At 42.7% G+C, this 15,590-nt stretch overlaps 1 protein-coding gene across 6 annotated transcripts in view; it reads right to left on the bottom strand.

The window, feature by feature from the left end:
• The window catches only part of thbs2a (thrombospondin 2a), a 174,476-nt gene that overhangs the window by 14,996 nt on the left and 143,890 nt on the right, over nucleotides 1-15,590 (bottom strand). For 4 of the 6 annotated variants that reach the window (XM_060916832.1, XM_060916831.1, XM_060916833.1 and 1 more), the window contains 2 exons: nucleotides 13,965-14,192; nucleotides 13,613-13,884 (listed from right to left, as the gene is read on the bottom strand). In XM_060916832.1, coding sequence (XP_060772815.1) covers nucleotides 13,613-13,884; nucleotides 13,965-14,192 — 500 coding nt within the window. Of the gene's footprint in view, nucleotides 1-13,612; nucleotides 13,885-13,964; nucleotides 14,193-15,590 lie in introns of those variants that run through there. The other 2 variants (XM_060916835.1, XM_060916837.1) reach the window with 2 other exon arrangements.

The raw sequence follows: 15,590 nt of genomic DNA, 5'->3' as shown, positions 1-15,590 counted from the left end.
GTAAAATCTCAGCTGAACTATGCGACACAAGTCTGGTCACCGGACAAAGTCATCCTGAAATGCCAAGTGGAACGTGTGCAGCGGCGCGCGACAAGATGGATCTTCCAAGTAAAGATGGGTGAGATGTCATACAAAAATAGACTCGTGGCTTTAGATCTTTTGCCACTTGCTCTAGATCGTGAACTGAAAGACATTGTATTTTTTTTTACAAATGTTTATATAAACATATAGATCTTGATGTCAGTAATTTTGTAAATTTTGTGTCTCATGGGCGGACAAGAGCTAGCAATTCCTTAAATCTTAAAGCTCCATCATGTAAAACAACCACATACCAAGCTTCTTATTTTAATCGCATTGTTAGACTTTGGAATTTTGTTTGTAAAGCTGCGCCTTCTACTGCTTTCTCAACTCTTACTTCTTTTTTTCACTATGTTAAGGCATTAATGTTTAACTCATTAGAGACTGTGTTCGACCCTGATTGGCCCTGCACTTGGACCCTTGTGCCAACTTGTTCTTGCCACAGGGTAAATGTGTAAAGTTTTTTTTTTTTAAACATTTTTATGTATTTTTATATTTATTTTTAATACCAAGGATGGCGCCTAGAATGGGACTTGTTTCCCGTTCGTGCCAGTCCGTTTGGGTTAAACTTTATTGTTTTTTTTGTATTTAATGTAATTTTTGTGTATTAAGTTGCCCAATAAAGCTGTTAAAATAAAAAATAAATAAATAAAAATAATAAAATAAATAAAAGCATTGTGGGGAGCCTGGGCACTTCTAGGACCAGTGCCAGGCAATGGAGGTGGAGGCGGTCATCCGGATCCCCAACACATCAGAAACTGCCCACGATCGAGCTGGAATGTACCGCATACCAGTGAGTATCCAAGGGGGTGCATATCACGTGTTGGTGGATTCAGGCTGTAATCAAATCTTGATTTACCATAGCTTGGTTCAAGGCAAGGCATTGAGCACAGCATGTCTGGTGAAGGTCTGATGTGTGCACAGGGATATTCATAAATACCTGCAGGTACTGGTCAAGATCCAATTTTGGGGAACAAATTAAAGTGTCAAGGCAGCGATTAGCCCACACCCCACCCACCCATTAGTTCTGGGAACAGATTGGCAGGGGTTGAGGAGCCTAATGGAGCAAGTGGTGGTGGGTGGGTCCTGCAGTAGTGCATAATGGGGGGATCTCAGGGTGACGTGATCAGAGGAAACCATCCTAGAACCGTCTATGTCAGCTCTGCATCATAGTGACATGGAGAGCAGGGAGCGCGCTGGCCCTCCCCACTTTCTCAAGAATTTCCTAATGGATTTCCCTTTGGAGCAGACACGAGACAAGCCTCGGTGTCATGTGTTTGACCAAATGAGAGTAGTCAATGGTCAGAACTTCCAGCCGAGTGTCCCACTCTCCTACCCATACTTCTCGATAATTAGAGACAGACTGTATCAAGTGATGCAGGACACTCAAACCGGAGAGCAGATAACTCAATTATGGATTCCCAAAAGCCACAGGGAACTATTTTTCCATGCAATTCATTATAACTCAATGGCCAATCACCTATGACAAGACAAAACATTAGCCTAACTCATGGCCCAGTTCTACTGGCCAGGGATTCACGGGGATGTCCACAGGTGGTGTGTGGCATGTTGTGATAACTGGTAAATACAGTGGCCATTCCAAAAGTGCCATTGCGCCTTTTCCCCCTAATCAAGAGAATTGGGATGGATCTCATTGGGCCATTAGATTGGACTGCTCAAGGGCATCGCTTTATTTTAGTCCTTATGGAATATGCAACCCAATACCCGAAAGCAATGCTACTGCGTAACATTTCTACATGCAGTGCCACAGAAGCACTTTTTTTTAAAATGATCTCCTGAGTTGGGATTCTGAAAGAAATCCTGACTGATCAGGGCACTATGTTTATGTCATGTACACTTTGCGAACTTTGAGTTATTGGGGGTTAAATCGATCCACACAAGTGTCCGTCACCCACAAACAGATGGCCTGGTCAAGCGATTTAACTGCACTCTTAAGAACTTGATTCATAAGTTTGTGTGCGAGGACACTCGTAACTGGTGTAGGTGGCTTAAGCCCCTGTTGTTTTCAGTAGGAGATATCCCACAAGCCTCCATGGGGTTGTCCCCATTTGAACTCTTATATGAGCACAAACCTCAGAGCACCTTAGACATCATACAAGAAAATTGGGAGGAGGGGCCTTCTGACAGCAAAAATGAAATTCATTATGTTCTTGCTCTGCATGCAAAACTCCACACCTAACCCAGGAGAATTTGCAGCAGGCGCAAGAACATCAGTCCCAGCTGTACAACTGGAGGGGCACCTCAGAGAATTCACACCAGGAAATAAATGTTCTCATTTTCTTGCCCACATCGAGCTCTAAATTACTCGCCAAGTGGCAAGGGCCCTTTGAGGTCCCACGGCGAGTTGGGGACATTGACTATGAGGTGAAGCGAATGGATAGAGGCAGGGTGTGGCAGATATACCACTTTAATCTGTTCAAACTATGAAACGAGGGGGTGCCTGTGGTGTTGGCAATGGTAGTTCTGGAGACGGAGGAACTAAGGCCAGATGTAAAAATAAAATCCACTGCACAATCCACCCTGGTCCCCTGTGGAGTCCACCTCACGCTGTCCCAGCTCACAGAGGTTGCCAGGGTGCAAAGAGAGTTTTCTGACGTGTCCTCGCCTCTTCCAGGTTGCACTCACCTCATAGAACAACACATCAAGATGCTTCCAGGGATGGTGGTGCATAACTGCCCCTACTGCTTACTTGAACACAAAAAAACTGTCATTTGGGATGAACTCAAGGCTATGCTTGAGATGGGAATAATCAAGGAGTCACACAGCGACTGGAGCAGCCCAGTAGTTTTGATTCCTAAAAGTGACTGGTCAGTTTGTTTCTGCGTGGATTATCGCAAGGTCAGTGTGGTGTCTAAGTTCAATGCCTGCCCAATGCCTTGCATTGATGAACTCCTTGATCAGTTAGGCATGGCTCATTTTTATTCGACACTGGATCTGACAAAGGGATATTGGCAGATCCCCTCGACTCCCCTATCCCAAGAAAAAAATTTTGTTTTCCACCCTCTCCAGCTTACACCAATTTGTCACCCTTCCTTTAGGGTTATTTGGGGCTCCTGCAACATTTCAGCAGCTCATGGACAAAATCCTCTGTCCACATGCTGCTTACACCATGGCCTACCTTGACAACTGTAGGAATATAGCAGGTGGGTGGAGCACAGAAGTACAGCAGGCCAGAACTGAGTTCCAAATAACACTCTTTATTTGCACTTTTCAGTAGCAAATCGACACTCTCCCAGCCCCACACACACACACACACACACACACACACACACACACACACACACAAGTCATCTGGTTGGGGAGAGCTCCCTTCCTCTGCTCTCTCTCTCCTTTTATCGGGTGTGGTCACTGGGGAAGACACACAAACACAGGTTAACTCACATCAGGTGTAGTGATTCTGCCATTTACCTTCCCTGACTCCACCCTCCGTTCACAGACCAACACTTGACCATGCCCCTGCTGCCACAACAACATTATTATATACAATAATGACAGGTCGCAGCACATAAAACACCTCAGGGCCATGCCAGAGTCATTGAGTCATGTGGGACTCATGGCTAACCCAAAGAAGTGTGCTGTTGGGCAAGTGGAAGTATGGTATCTGGGTTTCCAGTTGGGGCATGGGCAGGCACATCCCCTGATGGAAAGGTCACAATTGCTGCGGTCTTACCCGAGGCCCAAGATCAAAAAGGGGGTGAGACAGTTCCTGGGGCTGGCTGGCTACTCTCATAGGTTTGTGCCTAATTATCTGGACATCACCACCCCACTGACTGAGATCACTAAAAAGGGGGCACCAGATCTGGTCCCATGGACAGAGCCATGCCAACAGGCCTTTACTCAGGTAAAAGCTGCACTGTGTGGTGGGCCACTTTTGCACTCCCCTGACTTCTCTCTCCCTTTTATCTTGCAGACCAAAGCATTGGACAGAGGGCTGGGGGCCATTTTGTCCCAAATGGTGGAGGGAGGGGAGTGCCTGGTGCTGTACATAAGATGCAAGCTCTCCATGCGAGAGACGAAGAACAGCACCATTGAGAAAGAGTGCTTGGCCATTCAATGGGAGGTCCTCACCCTCCAATACTACCTGCTGGGATGCCCTTTCACCCTTTGCTTGGATCATGTCCCATTCCAGTGGCTCTACCGCATGAAGGATACCAAAACAAGGCTCACCCATTGGTATCTAGCTCGACAGCCTTTTAAGTTTGAGGTGGTCCACAGGCCAGGGGCACCAATGGAAATCAGCTGCAGCCCAGATGGCTCCCCGGCCTAAGTTGGGCAATGGAGGTATGTGGCAGTGGGGGCATGGTTCAGCACTGGTTTGTGAATGGAGAGTGAAGCTGGGGAAGGTGAGTGGCAGAGTGATGACACCTTTTGGTAATTAGTGTGCCATCTCTCTGTGTTTGTTGCAGTGATGGAGAGTGAATAAAATAGGGAAGAGAAGTGGAAAAAGGTGCTTTTCTGCACCAGAGTATTGGCTGTGACTGTGTGTTGGATGTTTTCAACCACATAGTGTCTACAAAATAAAAGAGAGTCAGCCCATCTATTTCAGCATCCTCCCCAGTCAGAGAAGCATGACACATGTAATATCTTCATGCACACATACACACACAAGTATATTATTATTATCCTGCTTTGGGAATGGCACCATGAAGGGGTGTACTTGGTCTGTCACAATGTTTAGGTAGGTGGTACATGTCAAAGTATCATCCACATGAATGCCATGACCCAAGGATTCCCAGCAGAAACTTGTCCAGTGCATCACACTGCATCTTGCTTTCTTCCCATAATGCATCCTGGTTCCACCTCTTCCTGAGTTAAGCGACACATATGCACCTGACTATCTACATGATGTAAAAGATAACATGGTTCCTTCGATGAGGGCACCTTCTTCCATTGGTTCATGGTCTTGTTCTGATTCATATGTGCCTACTGTAGGTGCTTTTGGTGGTGGACAGGGGTCAGTATGTGTACTCTGACCAGTTTGCAACTCTGCAGCTCCATAGCTGCAACACACTGTGTATTCTGACACCTTTCTAATATAGACACCATGAACTTTTTCAGCAATTTGTGTTTCAGGAGCTCTCCTGTGAGATCGGACCAGATGGGCTAGCCTTTGCTCCCCATGCACATCATAGAGCCTTGGGTGCCTGTGACTCTGTCATCAGTTCACCAGTTGTCCCTCCTTTGACCACTTATGGTAGGTAGCACTGCATACAAATCACTGCATACCAGGAACACCTTACAAGACCTGCCATTTTGGAGATGTTCTGACCCAGACATCTCACCATCAAATTTGTCTCTTGTTGAAATCACTCAGGTCCTTACACTTACTTATTTTTCTTGCTTCCAACACATCACCTTTGAGAACTGGCTGTTCACTTGCTGCCTCATATATCCCACCTCTTCACAGACGCCATTGTAATGAAATAATGTTAGTTGTCAGGGATGGGTGGTGGAGATGGATGTAGGTGCAGAAGATATTTATTAAGAAAATGGCAAATCAGGTAAATGGTCCTAATCAGCAGGAATAAATTGTGAATGGAAAACAAGCAATAGGTCAGGTGAGGCACAAATAGACTACCATAGACAAAAGCAGAATCAAAGATGAGGAACAGGAATCAGGAAGCCAAGTCAAGTTTATTTGTATAGCACTTTTAACAATAGACATCATCACAAAGCAGCTTTACAGAAAATTAAAGACTTTAAACTGAGCTAATTTTTGTCCCTAATTTATCACCAAACCAGGAGAATGATCAGAAACAAGGCCCAGTAATGTGTCACAAACAACTCAGTAACTTTGCAAAGTGAGTCAGTCTTAGGCATCATTATATATGCGCGCTGATTGCACCTTAATACGCTGCCAGTCTGAGTCATTAGCAGCAGGCGCACATGACTCAGTTCATAGTGCATGCTGTCCAGAGTGCGCATGAGAGTCAGCCAATGCACATGGGTGTGACAGAACCCCCCCCCCCCCCCCAAAAAAAAAAAAAAAAATTAATCTCCCTCCGGGAGCTTAAATCCATCTTTAATGGCCCCAGGGATGAAGGCCTGACTCTGGATGCTGTGCCACTGGTGCTCCACTCTGGGGCCACTTAGCACTGGATTCTTGGCTCAGGTGGGGGCTTGGGCTCATGCTCTGCACAGGATCTGGACTCTGGACTGAACATGGGTTCACACCTAAGCTTGGGCTCTGGACAGGACCTGGACTGGCTCCAGACTGGACATGGAGACTGGGCAGGACTTGGGCTCCGGACTGGACATGAGTTCAAGCTCTGGACAGGACTTGGATTCGAGCTCTGGATAGGACTTGGGCTCCAGACAGGGTACTGTCTGAGCACTGCTATGGTCCTTGTCGAAACCCGGAAGCATGGTGGTGACGTCCTCATGATCCAGCGGCGGGATGATGACATATTCAAAGTCAGGCAGTGGCAGCAGGATGACAATGTCTTCAAAGCTGGGTGGCAGTGGAATGATGACGTGTTCTTTACTGAAGTCTGGGGCAGAGGCCGCCCCTTCAGCCTCTGGCACCAGTTCTGGAACTGGCTCTGACTCTGGCATTGAGTCTGGCTTGGGCACTGGTCCTTGCTCTGGCACTAGTGCTGGCTCAGGAGCTTGCTCTGGCTCTGGTACTAACTCTGGCACTGGCTCGGGTGCTTGCTCTGACTCTGGCTCAGGCATTGGCTCTGGCACTGGCTCTGGTTTGGGTACTGGCTCTGGCACTGGCTTTTGCTCTGGCACTGGCACTGACTCCAGCTCCAGCACTGGCTCTTGTGCTAGTACTGGCATTGGTACTGGCTCTGGCACTGGCTCTGGAACTGACTGTGGGACTGGTTCTGGAACTGGCTCTGGAATTGACTCTGGAGTGATGGCCTCCTCTGCTGCTGCTGTGTCAGCCTTTGGGATGAGCTCAGGAATGATGGCCTCTTCCCAGAGCATTTTTTAACATAGTTACTGGGAGACCAAATGGTCTCCCAGTGGCCAGATTTGGTCTCCTAGTCAATGCCAAACCAGCTTCACTGGGAGACCAAATTTTAAACCAAATTATGTTAGATTGATGCTGAAAGGTAAAACTGAAATGGGATTATGGGAGATGCTTGAATTGCTGGTCCAAATTCATAAGACTGTTTTCTTTGGATTGGAATGTTTAAGAAATATTGAAGTTGGGTTGTCAAGACTGTTCCAATTTCCAAGTTATAGACTAAATATACAGTTATTTGATACTATGTTTCACATTGAGCAATAAAATTGAAGATTTTCTTATTTTTCACTGTTTCTTAAAATACATAATATTATGAAAGTTGATAAAACAATAACTTAAACTCATAGTGTAATTTTAGTATTTTACCATACTTATGATGAAGTTATGGTAACTTGGCACTGCATTAACTATGTTGGTATTATGCTGGCTGAAATGAGGATTCGTAATGCGGCAATTTGCATCACAGAATATGCCGCAGCGGTGCAGCTGCATGGACTCTGGGGCCTGTGATTATATTGCCCAGACCAGTTGGTCTCCTAGTGGAAAATCCTTAAAAAATGCTCTGCCTCTTCCGCTACTGCTGTGTCAGCTTTCGGAAGGAGCTCTGGAATGACAGCCTCCTCTGCTGCTGCTACATCAGTCTCTAATGTTGTAGCCTCCCCCCAAAGAAAAATGTCATGGGGGTCCTCCTTCTCTGAAGCCTCATACAAGTACCAGAGCATTAAGTGAAAAGACTGCAAGCTACAGAGGCACATATGTTCCACTCTCACAAAGTAATTGGCCCATCGGTGTGCTCGTCCCATGAGCCAGTTAATCATGCAACTAATCCAGACTGGGTCTAGAGGCTTGGGCTCCTCCAGGTCAACATAAAAATAGGCACACTGCAACATGAATCCCTTAGGGTGATATTCCACCTGTGCCGGGGTGTCTATCCCAAGTCACTGTCAGGAAAAACATGGCTGGGGCTGAGGCACGGAAACCCAGACATGGCGTCAAGGGGTGTGCTAGTGCTGTTCTGCTATATCCATGTAGCGGTAAAGTATTCTGTCAGGGATGGATGGTAGAGATAGATGTACAGTTGGTGCAGAAGATATTTATTAAGAAAACGGCAATCAGGCAAACAGTGCAAATCGGTAGGCATAAATTGTGAATGACAAACAAGCAATATCACAGACAAAAGCAGAATTAAAGACAAGGAACAGGGATCAGGAAACCAGGAGAAGTATCAGAAACAAGGTTTGGTAATGTGTCACAAACAACTCAATACTTCGTAAAATGAGTCAGTCTTAGGCAGGGCTTTGAACCAGAATTTTTTTCCTATTGGTTCATTCCGAACAGAAACGGAATTTTAACGTTTCCGGTTTTGGGTTCCACCATTAAATAGACGTTCCCGAACCAGTTAGAATAAAAAAATTTCGTTCCCGGAACGGTTAATTACGTTCCCTGTCAGCTGTTTAACAAATGGCTATAAAATTATGTCTCTGTCTCATCCAGCTTAAGCCAAATGTAGGCTAATTCTATTACAACCTTCATTAAATAAGACAAGAAATAATTCAAAACAATTATTATTTCAAATGTTGGCGATTTGGATTCTCAGTATGTCTTCCCATCTACACAAACAAAAAAAGTGCCAAAAATGAAAGATAATTCGTTTAGTGTGTTACCAAAGGCTAGTCAGGCCCTATGCATTGATAGGCTAACAGAGGTTAACGTCATTTAATGTTCGCGAGCCTCTCATTAACGTGGACAAATATATTGATATCGTGTTTGAAATTGACGTTTTTGAATAATGATAGACTGCAATATTTACCTCTTATTTAAGATGTGGAGACATGATAGTAGTCCACCCTCCCGCTCTCTCCATTCAGTCAGCGAACATCACACAGGAAGTGAACCCCAGCGGGTCATAGAAACTTGCGCAGGAGAAGAATGACTTTTTTATTTGTAGGCTACGGAAACTTTGAGGAACAAAATAAAAACCGGTATTAACCGGTTACCATTATTTTTAAAAAGCGTTTCTGTTCCGGAACATAAAAAATAATAAAGTTTCTGGTTTCGTTTCTGTTCCATGTGAAATAGAAAAAGTTCCCGGTTTTCGTTTTCGTTCCTTGAACCGGTTCAAAGCCCTGGTCTTAGGTGTCCTTATATGTATATGCACGTTGATTGCACCTTAATCTGCTGCCAGTGTCAGTCATTAGCAGTGCATGTGGGTGAGTGATTTTGTAGCACGTGTTGTCCAGAGTGCACGTGAGAGTCAGCCAACATGCTTGGGTGTGACAGTCACTTCACTTGTCAGTGGTTTTAATGTTGTAGCTGAACACCATTTCCAAAAAAGTGTGTAAGCTGTGTAAAATGTAAACAAAAACAGAATGCAATGATTTCCAAATCATGGAAGTCTTATATTTCATTGAAAATAGAACAAAGACAACATATAAAATGTTGAACGTAAGAAATTTTATTGTTTTTTGAAAAATACAAGTTCATTTTGAATTTAGTGCCAGCAACATTTATAAAAAGTTGTGTAATGTTAAAAAAATGGCAGCAGGTCAGTGGCATGATTGTGTATAAAAAGAGTGTCCCAACGAGGCAGAAAGTAAAGATGGGGAGGAGTTCAGCACTCTGTGAAAGACTGCACGGGCAAATACAGTGGTGCTTGAAAGTTTGTGAACCCTTTAGAATTTTCTATATTTCTGCATAAATATGACCTAAAACATCATCAGATTTTCACACAAGTCCTAAAAGTAGATAAAGAGAATCCAGTTAAACAAAGGAGTCAAAATATTATACTTGGTCATTTATTTATTGAGGAAAATGATCCAATATTACATATCTGTGAGTGGCAAAAGTATGTGAACCTTTGCTTTCAGTATCTGGTAGTGCATCATGGCACGAACAAAGATTTCTGAGGACCTCAGAAAAAGCATTGTTGATGCTCATCAGGCTGGAAAAGGTTACAAAACCATCTCTAAAGAGTTTGGACTCCACCAATCCACAGTCAGACAGATTGTGTACAAATGGAGGAAATTCAAGACCATTATTGCCCTCCTCAGGAGTGGTCAACCAACAAAGATCACTCTAAGAGCAAGGCGTATAATAGTCAGCGAGGTCACAAAGGGCCCCAGGGTAACTTCTAAGCAACTGAAGGCCTCTCTCCCATTGGATAATGTTAATGTTCATGAGTCCACCATCAGGAGAACACTGAACAACAATGGTGTGCATGGCAGGGTTGCAAGGAGAAAGCCACTGCTCTCCAAAAAGAACATTGCTGCTCATCTGCAAAAGCCAGAAGGCTATTGGAAAAATGTTTTGTGGACGGATGAGACCAAAATATAACTTTTTGGTTTAAATGAAAAGCATTATGTTTGGAGAAAGGAAAAATGTATTCCAGCAGAAGAACCTTATCCCATCTGTGAAACATGGTGGTGGTAGTATCATGGTTTGGGCCTGTTTTCCTGCATCTGGGCCAGGATGGCTTGCCATCATTGATGGAACAATGAATTCTGAATTATACCAGTGAATTCTAAAGGAAAATGTCAGGACATCTGTCCATGAACTGAATCTCAAGAGAAGGTGGGTCATGCAGCAAGACAACGACCCTAAGCACACAAGTCGTTCTACCAAAGAATGGTTAAAGAAGAATAAAGTTAATGTTTTGGAATGGCCAAGTCAAAGTCCTGACCTTAATCCAATGGAAATGTTGTGGAAGGACCTGAAGCGAGAAGTTCATGTGAAGAAACCCACCAACATCCCAGAGTTGAAGCTGTTCTGTACGGAGGAACGGGCTAAAATTCCTCCAAACCGGTGTGCAGGACTGATCAACAGTTACTGGAAACGTTTAGTTGCAGTTATTGCTGCACAAGGGGGTCACACCAGATACTGAAAGCAAAGGTTCACATACTTTTGCCACTCACAGATATGTAATATTGGATCATTTTCCTCAATAAATAAATGACCAAGTATAATATTTTTGTCTCATTTCTTTAACTGGGTTCTCTTTATCTACTTTTAGGACCTGTGTGAAAATCTGATGTTGTTTTAGGTCATATTTATTCAGAAATATAGAAAATTCTAAAGGGTTCATAAACTTTCAAGCACCACTGTAGTTCAACAATTAAAGAAGAATATTCCTCAATGTAAAATTGCAAAAAAAAAAATTGGTGATCACATCATCTACGGTACATAATATGATGAGAAGATTTACAGAATACAGAGAAATCCCCATACACAAGGTACAAGGCTGAAAACCAGCATTGGATGCCCATGATCTTTGGACCCTCAGGTGACACTGCATTAAAAACAGACACGATTCTGTCATGGAAATCCTGCATGGGCTCAGGAACACTTCTGAAAACCACTGTCTTTGAACACAGTTCAACACTGTATCCACAAATCCAAGTTAAGACAATATATACTGTATACATAATATCCAGAAACACTACCACCTTCTCTGGGCCCGAGCTCTTTTAAAATGGACTGAGGTAAAGTGGAAAACTGTCCGGTGGTCTGACAAATCGAAATATGAAATTACTTTTGTAAAACATAGACACCAGATCCTCTGGGCTAAAGAGGACAGGGACCATCCAGCTTGTTATCAGTGCACAGTTCAAAAACCCAGCATCTGTGATGGTATGGGTTCAAAAACCCAGCATCTGTGATGCATTAGTGCATATGGCATGGGTAGCTTGTACATTTGGGAAGGTACCATTAATACTGAATGATATATATAGGATTTTTTTAGCGACATGCTGGCATCCAGGCCACATCTTTTTCAGGGAAGGCCTTACATATTTCAGCAAGACAATGCCAAACCATATTCTGCATGTATTATTACTGCATGGCTTCATAGTGAAAGAGTCTGGGTGCAAAAGTGGCTTGCCTGCAGTCCAGACCGGTCTCCCACTGAAAACCTTTGGCACATTATGAAGTGCAAAATATGAAAAAGGAGACCTCGAACTGTTGAGCAACTGAAACTGTATATCAGACAACATTTCACTTTCAAAACTATAGCAATTGGACTAGTGTTGTTAAAAGTAGAGGTGATGCAACACAGTGTTAAACATGCCCCTGTCCCAACTTTTTTGAAACATGTTGCTGGCATCAAATTTAAAAAAAAATTCTCAGTTTCAACATTTGATATGTTGTATTTGTACTATTTTCAACAAAATAGTATTGAATTTGTTATGAATTTGCAATTCATTGAATTCTGTTTTTATTTATGCTTTACACAGTGTCCCAAAGTTTTTGTAATTGTGTATGTGTTTGTTTGTGTACACTGTCTTTATACTGTCGATAAATGTAATAAAAATAAGAAACCTGGTGCAATTGGCAATTGTATTTAATGAACTTCTCCAACTGTAGGCATGACGACAAAAATATTTAGATTTTCATGAATCATTTTCACACTTGATTACTTCAACTATTTGCTTACTAGCTTCATATGCTCTATATCCTCGACAATGTTGCTGGTTATCAGGGGCTATATTCAGAGTTGACTTCCATGTGCATAGTGAGGAGCTAATACTGAAAGTGTGCAGATCAGTATTTAGACCTCAGATGTAACTACAGTGAATATAAAAAATCTAAACACCCCAGTTAAAATCAGAGGTTTTTGTGATGTAACAAAAAAAATCAAACCAAGATGCATCATGTCAGATCTTTTTCTCCGTTTAATGTGATATAGAAACCAACAGAAATCAAGTGAAAAACATTTAGAAATGTTTTAAGGGAAAAACCCTTCAATAACTTTGTTCCTTTTGCTTGTAATGCAACACATCTTCTTAGGTAAGAGTCGACCAATTTAGCAGAAATTTGATTTGGCAATATTTTTCCATTCTTCCCTGCTTTAGATCTCACATTGCAGGGGTACCACCTACTGTATGCACAGCCCTCTTCAAGATATTCACAAGACTGGAGTCAGTGTGCTTGAAGAACCAGCACACTAACTGGTCACATTGGCAAGTAGGAGAATGACAATGTCCTCCATTGCCTCAGCAGGGGCAAAATGATGACTGTCTCTGACTGGATCAAGAGGCAGAGTCATAACAATGTCATCACCAAAGTCAGAAGGCAGTGCCAGGGACATGGGAAGGTGTTGTACATTGATGATGCTGGAAGCACCTGACATATGGTATGTCCAATGACACCACACCCAAATAACAGTCAAATAATTTTTCTTTTAACAGAGTATATGTTGGTTACAACAATATATACCAGCAATGTATTACAGGCTGTTTCAGTATAGATATTTTTATTGAAAAAAACTATCTATCTATCTATCTATCTATCTATCTATCTATCTATCTATCTATCTATCTATCTATCTATCTATCTATCTATCTATCTATCTATCTATCTATCTATCTATCTATCTATCACATGAGCCGAATGAAACAAGGCATTATGTATGACGTGAATGGCATTCCATAAACATGAAAAAGGCTTTTTAGTGAACAAATATACCAAGACAAAAGTAGAAAATCAGAGAATTTGTATTTCATTGTAGTTTCTGTTTTGAGAAAGTTAGTACATATGGCTCACCTGGCCAGGGGTGTCACCAGTGTGCCAGAGGGCATTGCGCAAGTTTTCCCCAGTGCCTGTGGTGGAGTTAACCACTTTGAGGGAGACACCCGAGATTCCAAAGGCCTTTGATGGCTTTTCTTCCCAGTACGTCTGGGTGATCTGCTTCCACATAACCACATAGAAACGCCCACTTGACTGGTAACCAAACACAAAGCCAGCATAATCATCATCTCTGTCTGTGTTCACAAAGAAGGTGCCACTGAAGTCCACAGCATTGAACTCATCATAACCTAGAGAAGAAATCCCACAATTTGAAGACACCAGCCCATGTTGAGGCTATGAAGTGCTATTTATGGACTTTTTAACTTACCTACTGCAATTCCAGGGTCTGAATTAGCAGTCTGGACCAATTCCTTGCCCTGATGCCTGACTACCCAGTTGGGATCGATTTGTGTGTTCCCTTTAGGATCCAAATGCACCATCTGGAAATTTCTAAAGTCAGTTATACTTATAGCATTATTCTCTGGGCACATGTCCAAAATGTCAGGGATGCTGTCATTATCAAAATCGTCCTGGCAGTCATCACCTCGACCATCACCTATAAAAGTTAGATTTTATCAGTGTATTGTCAATCTTTGTGAATTGGATAATGACAAAAGCAAAAATTTCAACAAGTTAAAATGAAATTCCTGGATCAACTACACTAACCAAAAAAAAAAGGAAAAAAGAAAAAAGTGCCATGAGCCAAAATCATAATCAGTCCAGGGCTTGATATTATGTCAGGTAAGGTATCTCATTATCTCTAGCCGCTTTATCCTTCTACAGGGTCGCAGGCAAGCTGGAGCCTATCCCAGCTGACTACAGGCGAAAGGCGGGGTACACCCTGGACAAGTCGCCAGGTCATCACAGGGCTAACACATAGACAACCATTCACACTCACATTCACACCTACAGTCAATTTAGAGTCACCAGTTAACCTAACCTGCATGTCTTTGGACTGTGGGGGAAACCGGAGCACCCGGAGGAAACCCACGTGGACACGGGGAGAACATGCAAACTCCACACAGAAAGGCCCTCGCCGGCCCCGGGGCTCAAACCCAGGACCTTCTTGCTGTGAGGCGACAGCGCTAACCACTACACCACCGTGCCACCCAGGTAAGGTATTAAAGGTTATAAAAACTATTTTGTTCATCAGACAAAATAGGGGTGTAGTTGAGCATGAGCTGCAAATGGACATGAGGCAGGCTGAGATTTTGCATCTTAATTTTGCAGCAAAACCCAGTAGCCTTCATTATGCTTTCTTTTTTTAATCTGAAAATTGGTCTCTTATGTAATATGCTGCTCAGATACAAACTTCTTTCCTGTAACATTTAATTTTGTGCTGGAAAACAAACATTTGGGACTCTAAAATGTTTTTGGACTGACTTGATAATGTAGAAGTCATAAAATAGAAATCTATAACAAAGTTTGTATGAAAAAATAGGGTGCCTAAGACTTTTGCACAGATATATTATATATATGTATATGTGTGAGAGTGAGCGAGCGAGAGAAAGATAGCTGGCAAAGCTTGTAAAACAAGCACAGACACACACACACACAAGCCTTGAACCTGAACGGGGCAAACGCTGGGAGTTGGTGACAGCACATTTTCCACTGGTTTGTCCTTTTTTGTTGAGTTTTGAAAAATATGTAGAAAAGTGAGGTGACAATAAAAGCAAGCCCGAAGCTCTGCTGACATTCCGCCTGCCTCCCAAGTCTTCCTCCATGCATATCTACAGTGGGGTTCTACACTTTTCTAATAGTAATTGCCTTCTATAACTTATACGAATGAGCAGGTATTAAGATGAGTTTGGGATTCTAGCCAAATGCAAATTATAAAAACTTAAATTAGAATACAAAGCAATAATTGTTTATTAAAATACAAATTATACAAATTTCTAGAAAACCAATTCCACTTCATCACTACCAGAACACGAATGAATCTCAGCTGTTTTAT

The sequence above is a fragment of the Neoarius graeffei genome, chromosome 3 (genome assembly GCF_027579695.1).
Source record: "Neoarius graeffei isolate fNeoGra1 chromosome 3, fNeoGra1.pri, whole genome shotgun sequence".
Classification (NCBI taxonomy): domain Eukaryota; kingdom Metazoa; phylum Chordata; class Actinopteri; order Siluriformes; family Ariidae; genus Neoarius; species Neoarius graeffei.
This window is presented reverse-complemented; position numbering and strand designations above follow the sequence as displayed.